The sequence below is a fragment of the Bubalus bubalis genome, chromosome 14 (assembly GCF_019923935.1).
Source record: "Bubalus bubalis isolate 160015118507 breed Murrah chromosome 14, NDDB_SH_1, whole genome shotgun sequence".
NCBI lineage: Eukaryota > Metazoa > Chordata > Mammalia > Artiodactyla > Bovidae > Bubalus > Bubalus bubalis.
The window spans coordinates 32,771,118-32,796,680 of NC_059170.1; the positions used below are offsets into that span (position 1 = coordinate 32,771,118).

The 25,563-nt window shown below is 48.9% G+C and overlaps 1 protein-coding gene across 1 annotated transcript; it reads right to left on the reverse strand.

The window, feature by feature from the left end:
• Positions 1 to 255: 255 nt before the first annotated feature.
• Positions 256 to 25,563, reverse strand: ADRA1D (adrenoceptor alpha 1D). Its single transcript, XM_006072942.4, has 2 exons — positions 23,376 to 25,563; positions 256 to 1,647 (listed from the first exon to the last, which is right to left on the reverse strand). The coding sequence occupies exons 1-2, from the start codon at positions 24,493 to 24,495 to the stop codon at positions 1,058 to 1,060; spliced, it is 1,710 nt and encodes a 569-aa protein (XP_006073004.2). The 5' UTR covers positions 24,496 to 25,563; the 3' UTR covers positions 256 to 1,057.

Consider the following 25,563-nt stretch of genomic DNA (forward strand, 5'->3'; position numbering starts at 1 on the left):
TCACCCATTTTACTGATGGCCACCTTCCGGACTGAGGCCCTGAGAGCATCACAGATGCATCTGGTGAGACTGAAAAATTTAAACTTTGTTTACTTTCAAAGACTAATCATGTGAGTTTTAAGAGCCAATAAAATTCCCAAATCTTTTGGTCATGCTGAAAGTCCCAAAGGACAGTAGCCATCAGTTAAAGAGACAGGCTGAAACTAAAAAGTGAACACAGATCACAGGATAACTCAATTTATCCTGTTGTGGGCCTTTAGTACAAAAAGGAGTTCTTTATGGGTTGTAAGCTAAAGAGTAACAGTTTGCACAGTTTGGAGAAAACAGAAGTACCCTGACCAATAAATATGTCTAAAAATGACAAAGCTCTCCCCATTTGATTGTTCTAGATCCCAGCAAGAAGTGACGGGCACAGGCATAAGCAGCTATATACAGAGTGTAAACAGTAAGGCCCTTTGGAAGACGAAATGAGGGGCAGGGCAGAGCCTCTGTAGGGCAGAGTGGCCTGCAAGTTATACAATAGGCTTGTAGGACAGTCATTTATTCTGCCACCAAAGCATGCCGGTGGCAATGGCAGGCTCGCTGGATTTCTCCAGTCTGCAGTAAGGAGAAATTGTGTCCATGGAGAATCCTTGGCCCCAGTGACCTTTCCTGGAGGGGAGGCATTGGGAACAGCCAGGCAGGGCCTCTGTGCCCTTTCCTCCCCAAGAGGAGGGACAGGGCTGCCTGGTTATACTTGGGGCCACCTACCCAGGGTTCACAGCATAGACAGGGCAGTGTTTCTCAAGCAGGGACTGGAAGCAAATGGCCTCAAGGGGCCTGTAGCCCCTCTCTTGAAAGGAGGAGCTGGGGGCGTCTGTGTCCAGGAGGGGGAGCCCATAACTTTCAAAGCCCTCACCCCATCTCAGTTCCTCACGGATGCTGGAAAGCAGTTGCCAAAACTGATGCTGATGAGTTTCTGGGTCTCTGATTCTCACCAGCCTCTTGAACAGAGACAGTCTCCTTCTCCATACCCTTCCCGCCAACCCAGCATACTCCTCGGCCTAACTCAAGGTCCTTAAATATCAGTCTCTTGGAGATGGCTGTAGTCCTCCAGTTTATAAGCCTGGCAGGTAGTACCCTCAGCTGCATCATGGGGGACACCTAAGAACACCACTTCCACCTCTGAGTGCAGGGCGCACATGGCCTCTCTGGTGTGGATCTTTTGTGACGGGCTGGAGACTTTGGCATGCAGCTGGGTAGCAGGTCTCTGGAATGGCCGGAGAAGCCTCCACTCACGGAAGGTGCAGGGCATCTTTCGACAGGTGACAGCTGGAGCCTGTGCTTTGGGTGCACCCAGGGAGCCAGGGGCTGAGGGCACAGTGAAGGCCTGTGGGGCCCTGGTGGGTATGGCACCTGGGCCAGGAGTGCAGTCTGGGTGTGGGCTGCCATTTGAAGCTTGCCAGTTGCGACTGTAGATACTCCAGAGTGGGCGGCGGCGCTGGCGACTAGGATGGCACTGGCAGCGCAGGAGGCGGAGGAAGGCACGCTTGAACTCCCTGCTGGAGCAGGGGTAGATGAGTGGATTCACACAACTGTTGAAGTAGCCCAGCCAGAAGATAACCTTGAAGACGCCCTCTGAGGGCTTCAGCTGTGGGAACAGGGAGCCTGTGGGGAGCAGAGACCCAGGCTGGTTAGATGCTCAGGAAGAGGGAGTCCCAGGGAGCCCCAGGCTGCCCCTGGTGCAGCCCCTCTCCACACTACTCCCCCTCCCACAGCACCTTTCCTGGGCTCTGAGCATTCATCAACTAGGGGCTATCAAGATATCTCTCCTCAATGAGTCCCTGATATAATTCAAGAGTGTCCATGAACTTTGATGAAGAAAAACAACCATCTTTAGTTTTACTCACATTTACCTGAAATCAAGCATTTCCTGCAAGTGTAAGCAACAAACCTGAGTAGAATTAGACAAAATGATATTGAAATCACTGTTTGGTAGCTCCAAACTGCAGCTACAAAACAGTGCAATATTGTCAGTTTTCTACCTAATATTAGCAGTTGGTGGAGATGTTTTGAAATATTGCCTATGCTCCTCCCTATTCGGAAATGGTCACTAGAATGCACCAGTGGATCCTGTTCTTTAAAGCCTTCATGTGGAAGTACATTTAATACTAAGTCACAAATTGCAATTAAAAATCAATGAAATTGATTCCATCTGTAATCCTTTGTATTTTATTTTATGCATTTGAAAGAGTAATTCTGATAAAGGCTCCATACACTTTGTCAGATGCCCAAGTAGTCCCTAGCTTTATAAGAAGGGTAAGAACGCCTGAATTAAATGTTGACCAAGGCTTGCTCCATGCCAGGCACTGTCCTGGAGTCTCTTCAAATACCTGAGGTCTTGCTCTCTCAGTAGAAATGTGGATCAGATATCATGAGAAAGAAGATGGGATGATGGTGGTGCCCAGTATATTGGGGTGGGGGGCTTCCAAAGCCTCAGGATAGACAGGAGCCAGGCAGGATGAGGAAGGGTAGAGGTTATCAGGAGTGGAAGGGAGAGGTAGGCAAGAAGATAACAAGTTTGGGGCAGGGGAATGTCCAATAGGATATCCTCAGAAAACTTCATTTGGGACAGATGGTGAAGGGCTTTAAATTCTGGAAAGTTAGGCTTTTATTTTGCGGATGGTTAGGAGATATGGATATTTTTGAACAGGCAAAAGATAGAACATAGAATTAAGCCTCAATAAACACAATGCCCAAATCACTGTGGGCAGTGACTGAAGCCATGAAATTAAAAGACACTCCTTGGAAGGAAAGCTATGACAAACCTAGATAGCATATTAAAAAGCAGAGACATCACTTTTGTTGACAAAGGTCAGTATAGTCAAAGCTATGATTTTTTTCAGTAGTCATGTATGGATGTGAGAGTTGGACCATAAAGAAGGTTGAGTGCTGAAGAAGCTTCGAAAGAAGCTTTCCAACTGTGGTGTTGGAGAAGACTCTTGAGAGTTCCTTGGACTGCAAGGAGATCAAAGCAGTCCATCCTAAAGGAAATCAATCCTGAATATTCACTGGAAGGACTGATGCTGAAGCTGAAGCTCCAATGCTTTGGCCACCTGATGCGAAGAACATCATTGGAGAAGACCTGATGCTGGGAAAAATTGCAGGCAAAGGGAAAAGGAGGTGGCAGAGGATGAGATGATTAGATAGCATCAGCCACTCAAGGGACATGAATTTGAGAAAACATCTGGTGTGCTGCAGTCCATGGGGTTGCCAAGAGTCAGAAACGACTTAGCGACTTAACAAATACAATGCCCATGGGCTGCCGGAATGCAGGATAATGGGGCTGTCCCAGTGGAAGTGGGAAGTGGTCAGGGAAGGCTTCTGGGATGGCTTTAAAAGGGAGCAGAGTGCCTGACAGGAGGGAGTGGGGGCACTGGAGGTCTGAGTTGTGCCAGAAAGACCTTCTTCCCCACAAACCTCTCCCCTGCCTTCCCCACCGTGGACCATAAGGAGTCATACCTCCAAGGGCAACTAACAAAGTGCAAAGACATCATCCAGGAAGCACAGGCCACTTTGTCACCCTCATCATCCTCCATAGCAGTAGCAGCAGGGGTCAAGGATAGGTGTCGAGTATCCCATCCCAGGCAAAAGCCTCAAGTGTCTGCCAGGGTGAGCAGAGCAAGGGTAGTGGTCCTTGACAAATCATGAAACATGCTTTGTTTTCTTGCCCTCAAAGAAATAAGAGCAAGGTCCCGTACCGAGGGAGCAGAGGCACCATGCGTCCCTCTTTGACCTGTGGGCTCTTGTATATCACCCACCTCCCACTTGGTGAGATTCCTGGTGCTAAGAGACAGTGTGGAGAAAGAAGAATGTCAGGTAGTACTGCGTGGCACAGGATTTTCAAACTCTGGTCATGCAGCCTTCAGCAAGTTATTTGGCCATCTAAGTCTCACTTTCCTTTTCTGTGAAATATACGTAACAATGTTTCTCTGGAAGGGATTTTTTGGCGAATCATAAATTTCAGGGTGTAAGACTTAGCAGGTTTGTACTAAATACTGGAGTCTATTCACTTCCCCCTTCCCTATTTCTGTGGCTTTTTGAGAGAGGAGACCTCAGTCCTGAAGGGACTCCGCTCTCAGCTCTGGATAGCGGCCAGAAACAGAAGCTGAGATTTGGTGGGTCTGGGGGAGGCTGGAGCATCAGTCAGAATGTGTTTAGGAGATAATTTCCCTTGGGAGAAGTGTCGGGCAGTTGTCCCTGGAATCCAGGGGCTACCAGGGTTGACCTCAGCCTCCAGAAAGACAGACTTCTGAACAGCATCCTTCAATGGCTGCAAAGTAAGACTGAGTGCTGAAAATAACTTTCTGACTCAGGCTAGAATTCTTTTATATTTAGCCCAGGATGACAAATCAGGGGACTATGCTTTCAGCAGTAAGCCAAAAACCAGCCAAGGGGCTTTGTTATCAATGTGGTTTTGATTTGAATTTTGTGGGGAACATGGCATATCTGTAGTGTGGCCTGGGCCTTGTTTTTAAGAATTAGAATTCTAATTTATGCTTAACCAACCTATGTGGAAGCTTGCTGCCAGCTCGGAATTCCTTACACACAAAGGAGCTGGGATTCAAACTCAGCCTTTCAGCCCCACATTTTTCCTACTGTGTCTTGCTGAGGTTTCTGTCTTACTCTGGTCCTCCCAGAAGCAGACCTGAGACAAGGATGCAAATACAACTTGTTTACTTGAAAGGTAAATGAAACACCAATAGTGAAGTGTGGTAAAAAGAGGGAAGAGAAGGAAGCCAATGAAAGGAGAGTTAACAAGTTAGTCACTGCCACGGGCCACCAAGGTGCAATCTCACTGGGAGCTCTGGGGACTGTAGTTGTCTCACCAGCGGGGTGAGGGAGGTGAGGTATCTATACCTCCAATCCCATCAGTCAGCGTTTGGGCTGCTCCCTCATGGTGTTAGTTTTCCATAGTCCTGTCTTCTGTGTGGGTGGACAATGAGGATTTTGCTGGTCAGAGAAAGTCGAAGGCAAAGAGATGGAGGCAGCTGCTGGGGTGGAAAGTGACCCATATACAGGGGGCAGGGTGGGGCACTGATGGCTGCCTCCACAATTTTGTTTCATTTGCTGTCTGCCCTCTGTGCACAGACATCTTGCATGTAAAATACAGACATCTATGTCTTGGGCTCCAGCTTCCACAGGCAGGAGCTCCCGAGAGATTTCACTCTGCTCCCTTCTCATGGCAGTGCTGAGCGTCACATATACCTCTGCACAGAGTGCAGCTGTCCACCCCATACGCCTTCTTGCACCCTGCCTCTTTGCTGCCTGCCTGCCCCAACCTTCTCTCATCTTCCCACAGCCTCTTTCAAGGATTCCTGGGTCAGGGGACAGGGAGGCGTGTGGACACTTCCCTCCCCTTTGCCATGGACAAGGTAGGTAACTGTCCTGAGACTCCCAAGGGTGCTCACTTGTATTATTCCTACAGTGCTGCCTGGGTGTGGGGGCATCAGTCGACAAGCCCCTTCTCAGCCACTCCCAACTTTCTCCTCCTCCAGCCACTCTGAGTTATGGCCTCTTAGGCTGACCATTTATTTCACCTCTCTTGCCTTCTCATTCATCTCCAGCTGCCCAGCACAAGCCTTTGCCAGTCCTGGAAGCCCAGCGACAGGAAAGCCTCAGTGGGTCCACAGGGGTTCTAAGGCAAGGCCTCTGTCTCTCTGTACCTAGCAGCCCCCTTCTCTGCCCTGAGCTGATTCCCTCTCCCACTCCCCACACTGTCCACGGCATTTCTTGCATGCATATAACCCAGCTGTGCTAACTCATCTTGGCAGTTGTCACTGGAAACAGGTGCTCATGGGATTTCCCCCCTCAGCATCCTGCCGTCCAGGCACCTAGCACAAACTCCCTTGTTCTTTCTCTTGTGATTCCTATTTCTCTTCCACCTTCCTGTGCATCAGCTAAATAGCCACACTGACTGCTTGCTGCCCTCTAGCCACAGCGGGCTCCCCAGTCTTCTGTCTGCACTTTTGCACACAGTCATCCTGGAATGCACTTCCTCTTTCCTCCACTGTGCTGGCTCCAGTGGCATCTCCTCCTGGAAGCCTTCCTCACACCACCCTCTCCCAACCCAGCAGAGTTAATTGTATTTCCTCCTCCTCTAGCACATCTATTCACTTCTAAGTGCCAAGAAGGTAACTACAGGTAACTACTGGTTTCCCATCTATTTGATTCTTAAATGGTGAGCTCCCAACACCATGCTTGGCACATCACAGGTGCTCCACACATTCTGACCCCTCTCTTTCTATCACACTGTGAATCCCATCCATCACCAACTCTTGTTGGTCCTGAATCCCCCACTGTGCACCATCCCCTGTTATCACCCTGGTACTATCATCATATACTTACAATGCCCTCCAAGTGGGCTCCCTGCTCCTGTCCCTGTGCTCCCATAGTACCCTGTTCTTTACACAGCAGCTGGGGAGATCCTTTTAAGACATAAGGCTGAGCATTTCATTTCTTCACTTCAACCTATATTCCACTGCTGACTGCAGCTTTCTACCCTCTCTCTCCCTCTTTGTTATCTGTACTTTGACCTGCCAGCCCCTTGGATTTCTCCTGTTATCTCTGCTTAACTGAGACTTCTGTTCTCTTGCACTCCAGCTGTTCTTTCCTCAGTCCTTCCACGCCCATGTCCTTCTGGATTGGGTTGTATTTATTCAGCCAGATCCTAACTCTGGAGAGATTCACCCACTCCCTGAACATGCTTAGGGTCTCCGACCTCAGCTCTGTGTCCTGGCTTCCAGCAATCTTGCTGCCTATCCTCAACCCAGTCTCCCACGATTCCTCTGCCTTTGAGCTTTTACCCCTCTCCACAGACCAAGCAGTCTTCTGCTGCTTCACCTTCTCCAGAGCAGCTGATCTTACTTTCTGTTTTGCAGAGAAAATAAGACAAAGAAATACATATATATGTACGGCTGAGTCCCTTCACTCTTCATCTGAAACTACTACAACATTGTTAATTGGATATATCCTAATACAAAATAAAAAGTTTAAACTTTGAAAATAACAAGAGAACAAGACAAAGAAGTTGGACACTCACTCAAACCTTCTTTACCTCTCTTCCTTCTTGTTAAGAAAGGAGTCTCTCTTCCCACCCAAGGTTCATGTCCCTACTTGCATTGTGGAGCTCTTGACCCATCAGTCACTTGTGAGCTTGCCTCTATCACAGCTGCACCCTCTTTGCTGATTCTCTGGCTGTTACTTAATTCTCTCCATCCTTTCTATCCACACAGGCTGTCTCCTCTCCACCACCTGCTTTTCACTCCACTGCTTTGCCCTACTGCCCTACTCCACCCTGGACCCCTACCTGCAGATATTGCTCTCATCCATCCTGGACACTTCTCATCTCACCTGGGACTTCTAGGGCACTGTTCGCTTGGATTTTCTGTTCCATATCAATTGCCTTTGCCCCCCTTTTTTCATGTCCCCACTGCTTTGTGTAGGAGTGCCCTTGCAAGAAGAGTCTTGTACTCTCTTCTTTTTGCATTTGCATTGCAGTTTCAACCAGGCGCACTGACTTTTGGCCAACTCCCACAGTTCTATCTCCAGCTCAGTCTATTCTCCCAAATTCTAGACTCATCGGTCCAATTATCACCCAGACATCTCTACTGGATGCCTACTTGCATCTCACACTTATCTGGCCCTCATGAAGCTTACATTTCATAGAGCAAGACCAGTAATAAATATGATAAACAAGGAAAATACAAGCATGTCATACAATAAGACATGCTAATAAGAAAAAACAAAGCAGCAAAGATAGCTAGTGTGTGTTTATATGTGTGTGTGTGTGCATGTGGCTGGGGGTGGCGGTATAAATTTTGGATAAAGTGGCCAGAGAAGGCCTACTAAGGATGTGACATTTGAGTAAGAGATGAATAAGCCATGTAGACAGCTCAGGGAAAGCATTCCAGATAGAGGAAACAGCAAATGCAAAGGCAATGAGGTGGCCCTGGTATGTATGCAGAACAAGGACAAGGCTAGTGTGGATAAAGTGGAGTGATTGAGGGCAGAACGGAAGGAGATGAGGTTGAAACTCAACCACTACCTTCCACCCTGTGCCCTTGTACCCTGTCTGAGACACCATCATCTCGCTCCTTGAATAATTCAGCAGCCTCCCCACTGTCTCTTGTTTGTACTCTTGCAGCCTGAAATCTATCCTCAATCTGGCAGCTGGAACAATCCTTTAAAAATATAAAGAGATCTGTCACTCCTGAGGCTCAAAACCCTCTAAGAGCTTCCATTCTCCCGCACATAAAAATCTATGACGGCCTAGCTCAACATGCGGCCCCCGACCCCCCGACACCCTCTCCTACTCCCTCTTCCAGCCTTACTGCCCTACTTTTGCTTCTTGGAAGACACATTCCCATCTTAGGCCTTTGAATTTGCTGTCCCCCAGAATCTTTGCCCCCAGAAATTCACAGGGTTCCTGCCTTCATCTTTGCAGTGAGGTCTCTCTGACCTCCCATTTAAAATTGCAATGTGCCTGGAAACAACCCAAGGGCCCATCAACAGATGACTGGTTGAAAATATGGTATGTGCAAACATGTTGGGGGCCGGCGTGAGGTACTCCGCCCATGGCAAAGGTCATGAGGAAGGAGGCTTGACATACGCAAAGGCGGGATCGAGCCTCAGGAGTCCCCCTGGAAATCCTCAAGCATCTACCCCCATAACCAGAGCCTGCCTACCTTACTACTTTGTGCTCTCACCTACACCTCTGACTTTACGGGGGGCTGTCCCCCACCACCTCTTTCGGAGAAGGAGTTAACTTAGAGCTCCAGTTAATAATAATTCCTGGGCGTGATAGGAGTGTTTTAACCTACAAACTCCTCTGAAGGTTCTCTAGCCTGCCTGACAGGCTTGTCTGGCCACATGTGATTGCTCACAGCCTCCCAACCGTGAGAGGCACGAGATGCTTTAAACCTTCTAAAAACAGGTTCCTTAGAGAAGTTAGAAAATTATTAGTATAAGTATAATGGGCTGATTAGAAATTGTATTGGTGAAGGGTTTTTCATTTGTTGAGCCAATGTTTGTTGCTAAGTCTCCATATCCCCTGCCCTTACACACATTAATGAATATATAAAAGAAATAAGTATTAACCTTTGATATCAATCACGTTAGACCTTAGGCTAAGTAAATTCTTTCCTTAACTAAAACCCAATACAACCTCACCCTATAGGAATGTAACTTTATTTGGGTGGCGTCTGTTTTAAGAATAATCACCCCTGGAGAAATAAGTGTCCTGGTTGACTGACCGCTGTCACAAGGAGAGGGTCGTAAATTGTCAGCAGGCCCCCTGGCCAGAAGATGATGTAACACCCCTAAGACCTCTGTATACATTTGTATGAAGCACCTGACTTTGATAAAAGTCAGGACTGCTGACCCCGCGTGACTTTTGCATAACATCTCAGTGTATAAAAGTAGACCATGGAAAATAAAGAATTGGGATCAGTTCCTCGAAAGACTGGTCTCCCCATGTCTCTCTCTCTCTCTCACTCTGGTTGAGTCTCCATCTGGAGCGCGGAACCCACCGTGCTTACTAATTTTGCCTGGGCTTCTAAGATCCGACCGGGGAGGCCTCAGCGTCTCCTCTCCTTCGGGAGAACGGAAGGACGCCTGTGGCCTACGTAAGTGGTGCAAGCTTCTTGTCTTGAAGTTTTATTGGTCCCCCGCGTAAACCAAGCTACTCAGCCTCTTTTCTCCACTGAATTTTCCTACTGAGCTATCCTTATTCCATTACTCTTTATATCCTTAATTAACATTTAATTAAGCAGTTGTTCCCTGACCCTCGCCTATGCCATCTCTCCTTCGAATACCCTGGATCAGCTGGGGCTGGACCCCGGCACAAACAGTGGAATATTATTCAACCACAAAAAGAATGAAATAGTGCCACTTGCAGCAACATGGATGGACCTAGGGATTATCACTGGAGAAGGCAATGGTACCCCACTCCAGTACTTTTGCCTGGAAAATCCCGTGGACGGAGGAGCCTGGAAGGCTGCAGTCCATGGGGTCGCTAGAGTCGGACACGACTGAGTGACTTCACTTTCACTTTTCACTTTCATGCATTGGAGAAGGAAATGGCAACCCACTCCAGTGTTCTTGCCTGGAGAATCCCAGGGACAGGGGAGCCTGGTGGGCTGCCGTCTATGGGGTCGCACAGAGTCGGACATGACTGAAGCGACTTAGGAGCAGCAGCAGGGATTATCATACTAAGTGAAGTTTCAGCAGAGAAAGACAAATATCATATGATATGACTTACATGTGGAATCTAAAAAAGGATATGAATGAATCTATGTAATAAAACAGAAACAGATTCACAGACATAGAAAAGCAAACTTATAGTTACCAAAGGGGAGAAGGAGAGAGGGGCAAATTAGGAGTGTGAGATTAACAGACACAAACTGCTATACATAAGATAGATAAGCAATTTACTGTATAGCACAGTGGACTATATTCAGTATATCGTAATAACCTATAAAGGAAAATTATCTGACAAAAATCTTTGCTGTACACCTAAAAATAACATGATATTGTAAATCAACTTCAATAAAAAATGGCAGTGTCCCCCACCCCATACTCCTCATCTCCCTCAACTATATCTGTGGCCCTTATCACCTTCTCTTGTACTATTTGAGTTATTCTTCATATTGTCTATCATCTTTCTCCCTGCAGTAGGAGTCTGTGGGGCAGGACTAGTGTCTGTTTTGCTTGGCAATGCATTCCCATTGCCCAGAAGAAAGACCTCATGAGTACACTGCGCACACAGTAGGTGCCCAACACTTGCTGAGTTTACTGAATGATTCCCTCTTTTCTACCCTTTATGTCACCATGTCTGGTACATTCATTTGTCTCTCTAGTGGGGTCCCTCCCTTTACCTCGTTCCTGAAGCCTTTGCTTACTCTGGCATCTCATTGTATTTACTTGGCTGTGACAGCCCCCAGTGGTCCCTTGTCTCCTCTACTCTGCACACAGCTGCTGGAGACTTATTGTAAAAAAGAAAAAAGTTTCTCTCCTTTCCCTTCTGAAAACCGTTAGTGGCTTCCTATGGCTCTGAGGAATACACCCCAAATTTCTTGTGTTTCATTCAAGTCTTTTTAGACTCCCATGCTGAATTCATCTTACCTCCTTCCCAAATTGGCTGCACAAAGCCACAAGCATGTCTTCCCACAGGGGCTGGACTCCTGCATTCCTGCATGACTCAAACTTCTCCCAAGGTGATTTCTGCTTCTTCCCACCCATCCCTCCAGCCCAGGTCAGGTGTCCTCCCTGACCAAACCTGAGTTAGGTGCCCCTTTATGCACGCCTGTATTTTAACAAATAAAATTAGTTACTGCTCTGTCTATTCTCCTAGACTCTAGGTTTCTTGATGGCAGCTATAGGATTCTTTTCATCCCAGCCTCTAACACAAGTGCCTGATCCAGAGAAGGGGTTGTAAAGTGAGTGAGTAAGTGCTGTTTGGGTAGATGTAGGTAGCCTCTAAAGTGACAAAGAAGGAAATGGGAGCTCATGCTTGCTTTCTGAGTGTTTAGTACCTACCAGGGTGCATGCTGAGCCCTGTATGCAGCAGTTCTCATTTAATTCCCATGGCATTAGCATCCTACTTTGCAGAAATTCTAATTACCTCCAGAGGACAAGTGGAAGGGTCAGGATTTGAACCTGAGTCAATCTAGCCCTAAAGTGTTGGTCTTCTCATGACATCATGTAAAGATAGGAAAAAAAAACTTCCCCTGGTCCTCCAGGGGTCCTGGATGTCAGGCTCCACAAAGGATCACTTAATACCTTCCAGCAGCTACTCCACAAGCAGCAGGCCCATCCCTGCCTCTGGTCTTTCATACCACTGGCCTGGCCTGGAGGATGGCCTTCCTCTTTTCTCCACAGTGGGTCTCTCCAGTTCTTCAGACTCGGGCATAGAACTGCCTCCCCAGGAGCATTTCTGTGATTAATTCCACTCCTAGGGTCTGCTGAGCTGACAGTGGTTTCTGGAGTGTGTGTGCCTTGAGCACCTTGATTCTGCCTCCACGTAAGTGGCATTTGTTGGCCTTCCCTATGACCTTTGGGGTGGCCTGTGGGGCCTACCACATTGAGTTCAGCTCCTGTGCACCCATAACCATCCAGAACATTCAGAAAGTCTGGGCTGTTGCCTGCTTGCTGCATCTCAGGAGGGAGTGTCAAACAGACCCCAGACTCCTGGGAGGAGCCCCAGAAAGCCACCTGGCCATCTCCTTCCTGTCCTTCAAGTCTCTGCTCAAGTCACCTTAAAGGTTTGAAGTTGATGTTATTAGTGCCCTGCCCAGGTGCCCCCAGTTCCCAACTGCTGTGAATGTTGGCTGCTAATGGCTTATAAGTGCCCCTTCTTTGGAGAATTACCCTTGACCAATGCGAGCTGCTTCAACTGGGAGATGATACTTTCCCACCAAGGTGGCAGTCCACAGCCAGTGACAGACTGAGTGGGATGGAACAGGCCACCCTTCTTGTCTCCAGGTGGTGCAATTCTCTGCTGTCGTTCTGGCTCCAGGGCTCCCCGTGGGGTCAGGCTGAGGCCAGACTTCGAGACCACATCCTGGGGTTAGGTCTTTTCTGACTTACCCTGCTTCCCTCCCTCCCTCCCAGATACCATAGGAGAGCTTCCCTCAGATCATCATTTGCATAAAAATCCCTGCCTCAGGCTCTACCGGGACATGATCCAAGACACTCTTTGCATGGATGTGTCTTCAAAGCTCTCTTGATTGGTCCCAAATCTATAATCCAGGGATTAGCTCTTGGTCACTGTTTCAACTCTTCTGCCCACTGCTGGGAAAGGCAGGGCACAGACGTGCATGTTCATGTTCCTTTCTCTCCACTCAACAGGCAGGCTGGAGCACGGGAGTGGACACATTGGCCTGCCCATGAGGAGAGGTGGTCAGGATGTAGCAGGAGAGGACTGCAACCACAGCTCTTGCTGCTTCTCTCTGCTCCTTGACCTTGTTCTTGCATGTGTCCATCGAGCTTGCTCCTGCCTGCCTTCCTCTATTCTCTGTATTGGGTGCCTCTATCAGGAATCTAACCTAATGTCCAGGATGCTGAACATCCACTGATCAGAAGAGGCAGGGCCTTGCCTGTGAGGGCAGGTTACCCCACTCTCTGGCATGCGTGGTTGGGCCAGCCTGGCCTGCACATTACAGGTGAAACCAGGACAGCCTGTGAGCTTTGTGGGAAAGTCTGCAGCCTTATCACAGGTCAATCCCCTCTCTTAAGTAAGAGAAATGTCCAGGCCCAGGAGATGCTAGAGCTGGCCAATCTGGCCAAGCCTTGCTGAGGAGTGACAGTGCTGAAGGCAAGAGGGGAATGTGTGATTAACAGCATTTTTTTGGCATCACCAGAAGTGAACTTGTTCTTGGAAGAATGTCAGAATTCTCAGCCACCAGCCCTGTTCATAGCTTGCAGCCAACAACGAACTATCAGGCTGCACCCCAGCCTTTCCCCTTTCCCACTCCCTCCCCAACTAGTGACTTTTCTATCCCAGGCAGCCATTTTTTCTAGTCAGAATGAAATATAAGGGTTAAAATACCATGTTCTCTCAGATAGTCAGGTCTCTCTTGCTTCCCAGGAGGGACTTGCCAGGTGGTGCAGTGGTAAAGAATCCACCTAACAATGCAGGAGACGCAGTAATGTGGGTTCAATCCCTGGCTCAGAAATATCCCCTGGAGTAGGAAATAGCATCCCACTCCAGTATTCTTGCCTGGAAAGTTCTGTGGACAGAGGAACCTGGCAGGCTACAGTCCATGGGGTCACAAAGAACCAGACACGACTGAGTGCGCGCGTGCACACACACACACACACACGCACTGCCTAGGAGAAAAGGAATTCCCAGTCCTAGACTCCCTTTTGTTCTTCAGCTGCTCACTCAATGCTTCTATTCTTCAGAATTCAATTTCATCTTCCCCAAGAGAGGCTGGAAGCAGTGGGCCTCTTTGCTATATTGTAAAGGGTCAGCCTCTCTCATAAGGCACACTTGAGCTAAGACCTGAAGACTCTCTGAGGGAGTGAGTTGTGCATCTTCCTGAGGAAAGAAAATTCCAGACAGAGGAAAGGGGATGTGCAAAGGTCCTGAAGCAGCAGAGCACCTGACAAGTTGGAGGACAACCAAGAAGTTAGGACTGCTGGAACAGAGAAGGGGAGACAGAGATGCTAAGAGATAAGGCCATTTTGAAGCAGAAACAACCATGGAAGGCTGTCAGAAAGAAGTATCCTGAATAGGGTCCAGATCTCAGATGGATGATGAAGACAGGGAGTTGAGGGTACTGTGGGGCTAGCTGTGTCAAGCCAAATCTCTTGAATTTCCTGTGTTGACAATTTTCCATGGTGACAGGTAACTGGTGGGTATCTGGTTTGAGATAGGAAAAGAATAGATCAGAAGTCCTTCTGTGTCCCATGTCTGCCTCAGGATCCTTGAACTCTGTGGGGCTGGCCTAGAACTACCGGTCTAACCTTGGATACCCTTCTGCAGCTGTAGGGATTGACAGGGAGGGCCAGTTTCTAGAGCCACAGAGGATGCCTGGTAGGGCCCAAGGCAGGGAGATGAGTCATAGACCTATTCAGCGTCCTCCACTGGACCCCACTCTCCCTTCAGTTCTTCTCCCTTCCCTTCTCACCTCTCCAATGTCTCTCTCTCCCCCTCATTTCACTCTTGTCACTATTTAACTCATTTCCTGGTCTGTGGCCTTGGAGGAGTCACACTCCAAGCTCGATATGCCCAAAGCCGAAGTCCCTGCCAAATGGCCCTGTACTAAGCTGAACATGACCCTAATCTGAGCATGAACCTTTTAGTTCTTTGGTCATACTGACAACTGGTTCATAAGTCGGAGCAGATCAGTGCTTGTGCCAGAGGAGAGAAGGTTTCCAGACAGTAGTCACTCTGTCCAGGAGTCCCAGCACTGAGTAGATGGTGCATTGCTCATTAGGTCCCAATGCTGGCTTTCAGGGGCCCAGACCAATGTTCTGCTGGGTCATCATCTGCAAAGGAGGGCAGGAAAATCCTCTAGTATTTAAGAAGACCTTTTTGTGGGCATATAGCTCAGGATGGGGCAGAGCTCAAGTGGGGTCAGAGGTAGGCTCAGGAACTCAGAGGTTATCTCATGAGGACTAGGCTCAAGGGCTCTAGGGGTTTGGGACGATCAGGACAGACAAGAAGTGGTCATGTCCTATGGCAATGCTCAGGGCCCTCATGGCCAGGATCTGGGGCAGAAGGGAGCCTGGAACTGAACCTGAGGGGAGTAAGCAGGCACTGAGGCATTTAGCAAGATTTAAAGCATAAAACATGGCTGACCCCAACTGATCCTTAACCCTAGCTTCAGCATGACCTCTGTTCTCTGACCTAGAGCGGAAGTAACAAGGACTCTAAGGGCCAGAGTGCTTGGGTTCTAAACTCAGCTCTGATATTTAGGATTAAGATTAATATCAGAATTTTTTTTTTAAAGAAGTAAGTAGCAAGGAATATTCAAGAAGGCTAAAATTTCAAGAAGGTGAAAAAGAGGAGAGATTACAGTGAGAAAGTGCGAGAGAGTGAGGGTGAAGGGGCTACAGGGTTGAGGGTGAATCATTTTTAAGAAGTTGTGGACACATATACATGCTGTATGAGCAGGCAGAGGAGAGGTGGAATTAAGGAGAGATGAGCAATAACTGACAGAAGGAAGTCCCTTGGAAAGGAAAGAGGGTTGGGAGAGATTCAGAGTTGACAGGGACCTGCAGGACTCTAAGGACATCCTGAGGACTGCCCTGAGGAGGAGACCTGCCAATGGAAAGTAGGATTTTTCTTTTCTTTCTTTCTTTTTTTTTTTTTTTTTTAACATGTTCTTATTTAGACACTGGTTTGTTGTGGTTCACAAGAGCTGATTGATAAATTTTCAGGAACTTTGCAAGCTGACTATCTCTTTGGTAGTTTGAAATTGACCATGGTGGGAATATTTCCATTTTACATCATGGAAATGGACAGATGTTACACATTAGCCCCCATTTCAGAGCCAATCTTAAATACTTGCCAGCACACCTTTGTGGAGGAATGACCTGATTCAGGGTCTGGGGCTCACAGAAGTAGGTGGAGGCAAGGGAGTTAAAGATGGCAAGAGAGGATGAAGTGATGGATTATGGTGCTAATTGGAAACAGAGGCCTAACTAACCAGAAGACAAGGTGAAGGGCCGGGAGGTGAAGGCTTGGTCAAGGCTGGAGTCAGTAAGTAGAATGAGCAGGTGGACTCAAGTGGCAGAGATTTACTGAGGATTTAGGGGCTTATAGATCAAGGTGGGCACATAGGCCAGGGCATGACCCTGGGAGAAAGAGTGGAAGGAGAGTCACAGGGTGTCGGCATGGGTCAGCCTCAGTACAGTGGAGTCACAATGACAACCAGGGTAGAGATGAGCATGGGGGAGAAAGTACATGACCCCTGTATCCTAGTTTTAAAGAATGAGGTGGAGTGATTAACAGCTCATCAGATGTTTGGGATAAACATATCAGCAGGAGTTGGGCAGAGGACAAGACCCTAGGCAGAGGAAGGATCTGTATTCACCCAAGAACAGGAGTCTACCCTCCATCAGTGGTATATTTTTATTTTCAAAAAAAAAAAAAAATATCTCCTAGCCCTGTCCACTGAGTCAGTGGCCAACTTAATATCAATGAACATCTGAAAGCTCCAACTGTGGTCTTTAAACGATCATTTTCCACTAAAAGAGAACAGGCCTCTTTAGAGAAATGGGACAGGTCAAAAAAAGTACAAGCTGAGCCTGAAATATCTCATCAGACCAGAAAGTTCAAGACTCTCTGGGTTATGCCATATGTCTCATAAGTCAACTTGAAAGGGCACCTATTGGGTAGCCCCCAAACAGTGACATATATAATGTGTGACAGATTTTAAAGTTACTTTATCATGGTACTAAAAAATCTTTTGGTCCCTTTTGGAAACACTGCTAGGAAATTGACTTTTTTTGATAATGGAGAGCATTGAGGAACTCTCCTGCTTTTCTTGTATAGCCTCTATTTCAAGTGACCAAACAGCTAGTGGTGAATTCTTTTTAGAATTTTAATCTACAAATGCAGAAGGAATGACAGAATTTGGATATCACCACTTTAAGTCCCAGTGATACAACAGCTCCTAACCATGGTCAATGGCTGCTAAAACTAGCAGGTAAAGGTTGACGCGACATTTTATAGTAAATGAATCAAGCTGACTGCATCTAAACCCCTGGTCAATCTTAACATTACAAAAGAAGAATTCTTGTCCAAGACACTGAGCTTGAATCTGCTTAAGCCAATTTATATGATGTACCGGTAACAGCAGGACACATTAAAAGGCACTATAGGGATGTATGGAGAAGGCAATGGCACCCCACTCCAGTACTCTTGCCTGGAAAATCCATGGATGGAGGAGCCTAGTAGGCTGCAGTCCATGGGGTCGCTAAGAGTCAGACATGACTGAGCGACTTCACTTTCACATTTCACTTTCGTGCATTGGAGAAGGAAATGGCAACCCACTCCAGTGTTCTTGCCTGGAGAATCCCAGGGATGGGGGAGCCTGGTGGGCTGCTGTCTATGGGGTCACACAGAGTCGGACACGACTGAAGTGACTTAGCAGCAGCATAGGGATGCAGGGCTTCCCTAGTGGCTCAGACAGTAAAGACTCTGCCTGCAGTGCAAGAGACCTGAGTTTGATTCCTGGGTTGGGAAGATTCCCTTGGAGAAGGGAATGGCTACCCACTCCAGTATTCTTGCCTGGAAAATCCCACGGACAAAGGAGCCATCGCAAAGAATTGGACATGACTGAGCATCTGAGCACACAGGGATGCCGGCTCCAAACTGAGGGCATCTCCTTTGGGATGAACAATATGATTTCTTCACCAAATAAGCTAAAAGGGAAAAGGTGGGGAAAGGGTAATCTTATCACTTAAAGAAGTTGTAGAGGCAAATCAACTGCATGTAATATATGTAATTTTTTTGAGACCCTAATTCAAACAAACTAAAAATTTATGAGGCAATCAGCTACATTTGAACACAAAGACATTTGGTATCCATTAAACAAGTATTTTTATGTATTATAATGGATTGTAGTTTTTTTTAAGTCCTTCTAAAAATATTGAAGAATTTACAGATAAACTGATATGGTATCTTGGGTTTTCTTCAAAATAATAAGCAGTGGTGGAAAGTGGGTGGGGGTTGGAATGAACCAAGATCAGCCTTGGGTTGATACTTGTTGAAACTGGGTCATAGGTACTGGGGCCATCACACTGTCTACTCATGTATTTGAAATTATCCATGATTTTTAAAGGTGGAAAATAAAACCCCTAGCCATTACTTGTTCATAATAATCATGCAATAAATATTAGCTGTTATATTAAAAAATTTTGGGGTCACATAAATAGGGGGTCATCCCCAATGCATTGCTAGTAAGAGGGGGGTCTACTTTATATAGAGGCTGTTAATACTAAGTGAAATAAGCTAGTCACAGAAGGACTGCATGATTCCACTTCTATGAAGTACCTAAAACAGTTAAAATTCAAAGAATCAAAGCAAGGAATGGTGGGAGCCAAGGGCTGGAGGGAGGGGGGAAAAGGGGAATTGCCAGTCGGTAGGCATACAGTTTTAGTTAAGCAAGATGAATGAATTCTATAGATTTGCTGTACAAACTTGTACCTAAAGTTAACAATATTTGTAGCTCTCATGTTAAGTGTTCTTGCCACATTAATAACAATGATAATAATAATAATAAAGATAGAGGGCTATGCTTTGCCACCCAGATCGTTGGCATGGCAGGAAGTGAAGAGGCCCTGGATTCTGCCACTTTTTCCCTCTACACTCGCTGACTGAGGACCTACTATGTGCCAGATGCCATAAAGGCACAGATAGGAGATGTAATGTCAGTCTCTTCTTCAGGCTTTTGGGCCAGGGCACAGTAATACTATTCCTGAAGACTTGCCACAGTGCACCCCCTGCCTCTCTCCATGTGTCTGTGGACCTTGTACCCCCTCAGGGAGCCTGTGGAGATGGGTCCCTCCGCACTTGGCCAAACTCTGAGATGCAAACACTGATTCTACCCTCCGTGCCTGGCTGCTAAAGTGTGCTTTCCAGCCTGGACACCAATTCCTCAGATAACTCACAGCCTCCTCCTGCCTCTTCCCACCTCTCTTCCTCTCACTTTGTCTCTCATTAAGGCATAAAATACTGACAGTCAGATTTATAAAGTGTGTACATTTTATGAATACAGGCTGATGACTTACATATATATTCACCAATGTAGTCACTGTTCAGATAAAGTCACAGGCAGGGCAATGGAGGTGGGGGGAATGGCCCCTAGTCTCTCTCTGAGCCCCTCAGGACTTTAGGTGTCCTGTGTCTGTGTCCCAGTCTTTCCTGCCCAGCCACTTAGGTCCCAGTGGCCTCACAGCTTAGCATACCTTGGCTGTATGTCTCTCTGCTGCAGATCTAGCTTGACTAAAACATTTTAGGTGATAGATGGCCTCTGTGCCAACTTCCCCCTGGAACCCTGGGCCCACTTCCTAAGGCTTTTGATACCCTCTGGGGCTGCTCCCTGGCCATGTCACTGTTGTGCCCGGGGCTCCTGCTTCCACTTGGCTTTGTGTGTGGTGATGTGGGTAAAGAACCCTGGGTCTGCTTGACAACTCCCAGGTTGTGGCCCTACTGGGTGCCTTCATTTCCTGGCCTGTGGCCCTTGCTGGCATACAGTACTCTTTTTCAATCCTCTCATCTTTGCTTCCTCACATCTGGTGTGGGAACTATAGCCAGTAAGGAGGGAGGTACCACTTCTCTTGGCTGCCCCCTTTTCTGCCTCCTCTGGTTCTTTCATAGTTGGTGCTCCCTAAGCCTCCTTCCCCAGCCCCTCTCATCTCTTTGTCCCTCCATCCTCTTCCTTGGAGACTGTACCCTCACACCCTACTTTTGCAAACATATCCATCCTTGGTCCCCTTATCTAAGTTCCCAACACCTTCTTCCCCAAGCACATACTGCCACTTCCTACCAAAATGTGGCAGACCCTTGGATTCTACATTCACCCCAAAAGCTGTTGCTTAGAATGTTCCCTGTTTCTCCAAAAGTGCCTCCCTTCTTCCAGGCCTGCCTCAGAGCTCCTGGAGGGGCAGGCTTGCCCTCTCCTTCCTGCACAGCCCTTAGACGACTCCTGCTTGTACAGCAGGCTCTGTCCTATTCTTTCTGTTGTCCTGCCCTCCAAGCCACATCATGGCAGATCAGAATATTCTGTTTCCTTGCTTGGCCTCAGTCCTGCTTGCTCATTATTGCCAGGTTCCACTCAGTTTGGCTTCATCAGTGGCCCCGGGCTTTGTTCCAAAACTTGGTGAGGTGCCCATTGCAGACTAGCAGGAAGGGAGAGGCAAGGATAGCCCCTGGGTTGCCATGCCAGGTGTGAGGAGCAGCAGAGATGAGGGGCTGAGGAAGAGCAGTGCATGCCAACAAGGGAAGAGGCCACGGAGATTTAGGGATGACTTCCTAGAAGAGGCAGACGTGATCTCAACCTCAAAAAATAGTAGCCTTTTGCAGTGTTGATTGTAACGGTGGAAAATTAGAAAAACTGAACACTCAGCCGGAGACTGTCAACGCACCATGTCAACACACTCAAACAGAATACTATATTGTTGCTAAAATAACCAGAATGGATAAATCTCAATGGCAAAACATTGGGTAAAAAAGGCAAACTGAAGATGAATGTGCACAGCTGGTACAACTTATATAAGTCCACAGGACACACAGAACGATATTGTTTATTATTATGGATTCAGGTGTTTATGGTAAGAGTATAAACGTGTGTGGGAGTGATAAAGACTAGATTTACCTCTGGGGAGAGAGGAAGGGACAGGAGGAGGGAACTTAGTTGTGGCCGTTCTGTTTCTTTGAAAAGAGAGAGAGGAAGTGATCTGAGGCAAATATGGTGAAATGTTATCATCTGTCCAATATGGGTGATTACAGATACATGGGCACTTGTATTATTTTCTCCTTATCTGTGCATTATTCTGTAACTAAAAATTTTAAAAGAAGTTAAAGGAACATAAAGGGAGGTGGCATTTTATATGCACCCTGATCATTCCTGACAGGGGGCCAGTATGAACCAAGGGGTAGGCAGGAGGCTGAGGGCACCTGGAACAGGTCACAGCTGGGGTTTGGTTGGTAGGCTTGGGAGGATTTTAAGTCCTGGGTATGTGGGTTTCTAAGAGGGGGGCCATACTGACTTTCTCTTGCCTATTTGCCACGTCCTGCTCCATCCATCCCTCTCTCTTCCCTGACAGCAGCCTCTGGCAAGATGATTTTCAAGCTGGTGATTTATTCATTCCTTATCTTGTATTTACTGAGCCTCTACTACAAAAGCAACAGCTCATACTGCACTCACCATGTGCCAGTTATAGTCACACATAATATCTCACTCAAGTATCACCATAGTAGTACAAGTGGGTATTATTACCATCTTTGCCATCCCTAGTTTATAGATGAGAAAACAGAGGCAGAGAGGTTCAGGGATTTGCTAGCAGTTACACAGCTAATAAGGAGAAGTGCTGGGGTTTGAGACCAGGCTCTGGCACCAGAGCCTGTTGTCCATTCCATTCTCCTCCACTGTTCTGCATGTGCCAGGCACTGTACTGGGCATTGGTGATTACATAACTGACATAGTCTTTCCTCACAGAGCTTCTGGGTCAGTGGTGGCAGGGGGACTCATACCCCAAGTCAAGCAACACAGAAATGTGATTACAGCTAAGGAGCTAATGAAAGAAGAGAAACTTTGCCCAAGGGAGAATATACAGCAAAATTGAGAACAAAGAAGAAAGGCCTTAATGAAGTGGGAACATTTATTCTGAGACCTAAAAATGGAGGGATAGCCAGCAGGATTTGGGGAAAGCAAGCCAGACAAAGGGAAGAGCAAGTGTAAGGGTATGAGCTTGGCATGATCAAGGACCCAGAAGAGGGTCAGAAGGGCCTGTGTGCACAGTGGGCAAAGTTCAGGGCAACAAAGCCATGAGGTCAGGGGGGAGGTGACTCATCACTCAGATCCTTCTTTGCAGAAGGGGGACCACATGTCTGGGTTTACCCACCTTAGTCCTGGTACGTACTTGTGGTCTCAGTGTAAATATACATAAGAGCTCATTTTGGTCTGGACAGTAATAAACTTGAAGGTCACTCTATCATAGGCTATGATGGACAGTTTGGATTTTGTTTCCAGGACAGTAGAAAAGCATCGAGGGATTTTAGTAGAGATGACGCTCTAATTTATAATGCATAAAAATCACTCTAACTGATGTGAGGAGAGGGCCTGCAAGGGAGCAGGAAGGGGCTATTGTCCCTTTCTGGACACAGCTGCAGAGCATGGAAGGAGCAAGGCCTGAGAAAGGGGAGGTTCTGGCTTGGGCTGGCTGAAGTTACAACCATGAGTGTAATGAATGTGTCCCCAGAGATGCTATTCCCCTTCCCCTCCCTGTATTGACCCAGCCCCAGGGCTTCCAGGAGGGGCCTCAAGGTATGGGAGGAAGTTCCTGAGAACAGCTGCCCACCTCACAGGACTACAAGAGAGCCCGTGAAAGAAATAGCAAAGTTCTCTGGAATTGCTAAAGGACTCGGTAAATTTAAGAAACTACAATGAACAATATTAACTTTCCATATGATAATATGTCCTTTACTTTTCTTTCTCATGCCTACAAAGATCCCTGCTACAGCCCCCTTCCTCCCCGCCCCCCACCCTTGGCCCCTGCCCACATCTTCAAGAGATTTCAGAAGTGAGAGACCAGGGCATTCACACATACCAGTTGGGGAAGGCCTCTTACAGGGTGCCAACTTCCCAACTGAGAGAAAGCAGGTGGCTTTGGGTGTCTGCTGCTGTTCATTGTAGACTGGCCAGGGATTGCTGCCCATGAATGAATACAGGCCAACCCACCCTAGGTGCCACTTCTGGGCATTGGCATTTAAAGCTGGGGGTACAGGGAGGGGGTTATATAAACAAGCTCGTACACTGCTTACCACTTACTATGGGAAGACACCTACACAGATGTCCATTGATCTTTTATATTTAGAATAGTCGGGTGCTTAAAACAAGGCCAGGGCTTCTAACAGCAGTGAAGAAGGTCGCTCAGAAAAGTGAGTTCCTAACAAAATCCTGCAAGCATGATGAGCCTGTTATTCTCCCACAAAGCAGCACAAGCACCTAAGAGACCAGGCAGGTTACTAAGTAAACCTTCCATGTTCAGGTGGACAGCCACTCTCCACCTGGAAGAGCCATCCAAGTCTGGGTGCCAGGAAGGGACAGCCACAGGCTCAGCGAGGGAGGTTAGAGGTTGGAGGGAGAGGGGTCACTCACCCAGTGGGAGGACGAAGAAAAAGGGGAACCAGCAGAGCACAAAGACGCCCACGACAATGGCCAGCGTCTTGGCCGCCTTCTTCTCGCGGGAGAACTTGAGCAGACGCACTGACAGTGAGCTGCGGAACTTGCGACCCTTGGTGCTGTGCATCCCCCAGTGGGTCTCAGCTGAGCCAGTGCTGGCGCCGCGACAGTGGATGCGCAGCACCACCTCTGAGGCCTTGCTGCGCTCGCGCTTGACGCCCGCCTCCAAGCTGCGCGTGGTGCTTCGCGCCACCACGTACACGCGGCAGTACATGACCACGATGACTGCCATAGGCAGGTAGAAAGAGCACAGGGAGGAGAAGACAGCATAGCCTGCCTCCTCTGTGATGCCGCAGAAGCTCTCGTCCGGGGGCACGGGCTCCTTCCATCCCAGTAGTGGCCCCACAGACACTACGACAGCTACGGCCCAGAGCAGCGCCAGGATGGCTGCTGCCTTGCGCTCGGTCATAATGGAGGGGTACTTCAGCGAATGGCGTACACCCACGTATCGGTCCACCGAGATGGTGCAGAGGCTGAGGATGGAGGCCGTGCAGCACAGCACGTCCACGGCGGCCCAGACGTCGCAGAAGGCCCGGCCAAAGGCCCAGAAGCCCAGAACCTCCATGGTGGCCGAGAAGGGGAGCACTGTGGCACTTAGCAGCAGGTCGGCCACAGCCAAGTTCACAATAAAATAGTTTGTGACCGTTTGCAGGTGGCGGTTGCAGGCCACCGAGAGGATGACCAGCACGTTGCCCGCCACAGCTGTGAGGATGAAGGCTGCCAGGAAGACGCCCACACCCACTCCCTGAGCACTCACCACCAGCCCCTCGACGGCCGCTGTGCCATTCACCTCGCCGCCGGCGCCGGGGCTCCCGGGCTCTCCAGCGGAGCTCCGGTTGTCCTCGCTGCTGCCCGCGCCCACCACGCCGCCGCCGCTGCCGCCGCCGCCGCAGCCCGCGGCCCCAGGCACGCCGTCCACCGCCTGGCCCTCCGAGGCGGCAGCGCCGCCCGCGCCTCCCCCTGTACCAGTCCCACTGGCGCTGCCGTCCGAGCCGGGTCCCTCGAAACTGAAGCTCAGGAGATCGCAGAAAGTCATCTCAACGCGCGGCCGTCGGGGAACCGGCCTGGGCACACGACGAGCGACTGGTACAGCGTGGGGGCAGCGGGCATAGCCTCGGGGCTCCGTCTCCAGCCCAACGCGCCGGTCTTGTTAGGGTCCTACTCCAGTTCCTGTGACGTGGAGCGCAGCTGCTAGCGAGCGGAGTGGGCTGGCCGCGTAGTGGAACCGAAGTGCCTGGGCGGGCGACGCGCGCCGCTCCCGCAGCGTGCCCAGGCGAGCTGGCAAAGCGGCGGCCGGGCTGGAGGGCGGCGACCGCTGTGGCGCTAGCTCCTGAGCGCCGGGGGCGGGACCGAGCCAGGGCAGCGCGAGGAAGGAGGAGGGGGTGGCCGGCTCCGAGGGACCCGTCGCCACACTTGCGGGATGAAGGGGATCTGTGCTCCGAGCCAGCTGGCGTTCCGGGGTCCCCAGGGGCGGCAGCGCTGGCTCACGCTCCGACCCTGCGGCAGCCACCCCTGCCGCGCCTCAGATGCCCTTGCCGGCCCTCGCTCTTCGCGATCCGCTCCCGGCCCTCTCCCGCGTCTGTCCCGAGCGTCCTCACCCTTTTCTCTCAGCTGCGTCTTTCTGCCGCCTTTTCCCCAACGTCGCGGTCACTGCTGGTGCCCTCAGGTGCGCTGAGAGTAGAAGGTGCGATTCCGGGGTCCCCCGTGGCCGTCAAGAGCCTGAGATCTGCAGACTGCGGCCTGGACCTCGCCGGGCTGCGGCGGGTCACCTCCAGGGACAGCCTGGATGAATTTGCTGCACCTCCTTTCTTCTCTCAGGGTACTGGACAAGGGAGGATCTCAGCCACCTCTGTCCAGTGTCTTGGTGTGGAGAGCCAGGGAGGAGGTCTGAAGCTTTGGGGGGCCTGTGATGGGGAAGGAACGAGACTACTTATATGGTTACAGCCTTTTGACCCTGCCTGGGACACATCAGTCTGCATATACCAACTTCTGCACTGTTACTTTACTCCATATCCGACGTCATAAAACTTCCCATTGTTACACTAAATAAGTTGCTTCCTTCTAGGGAGGGAGAGTTTAAGGGCTGGAGGGTGGGAAAGGCCAC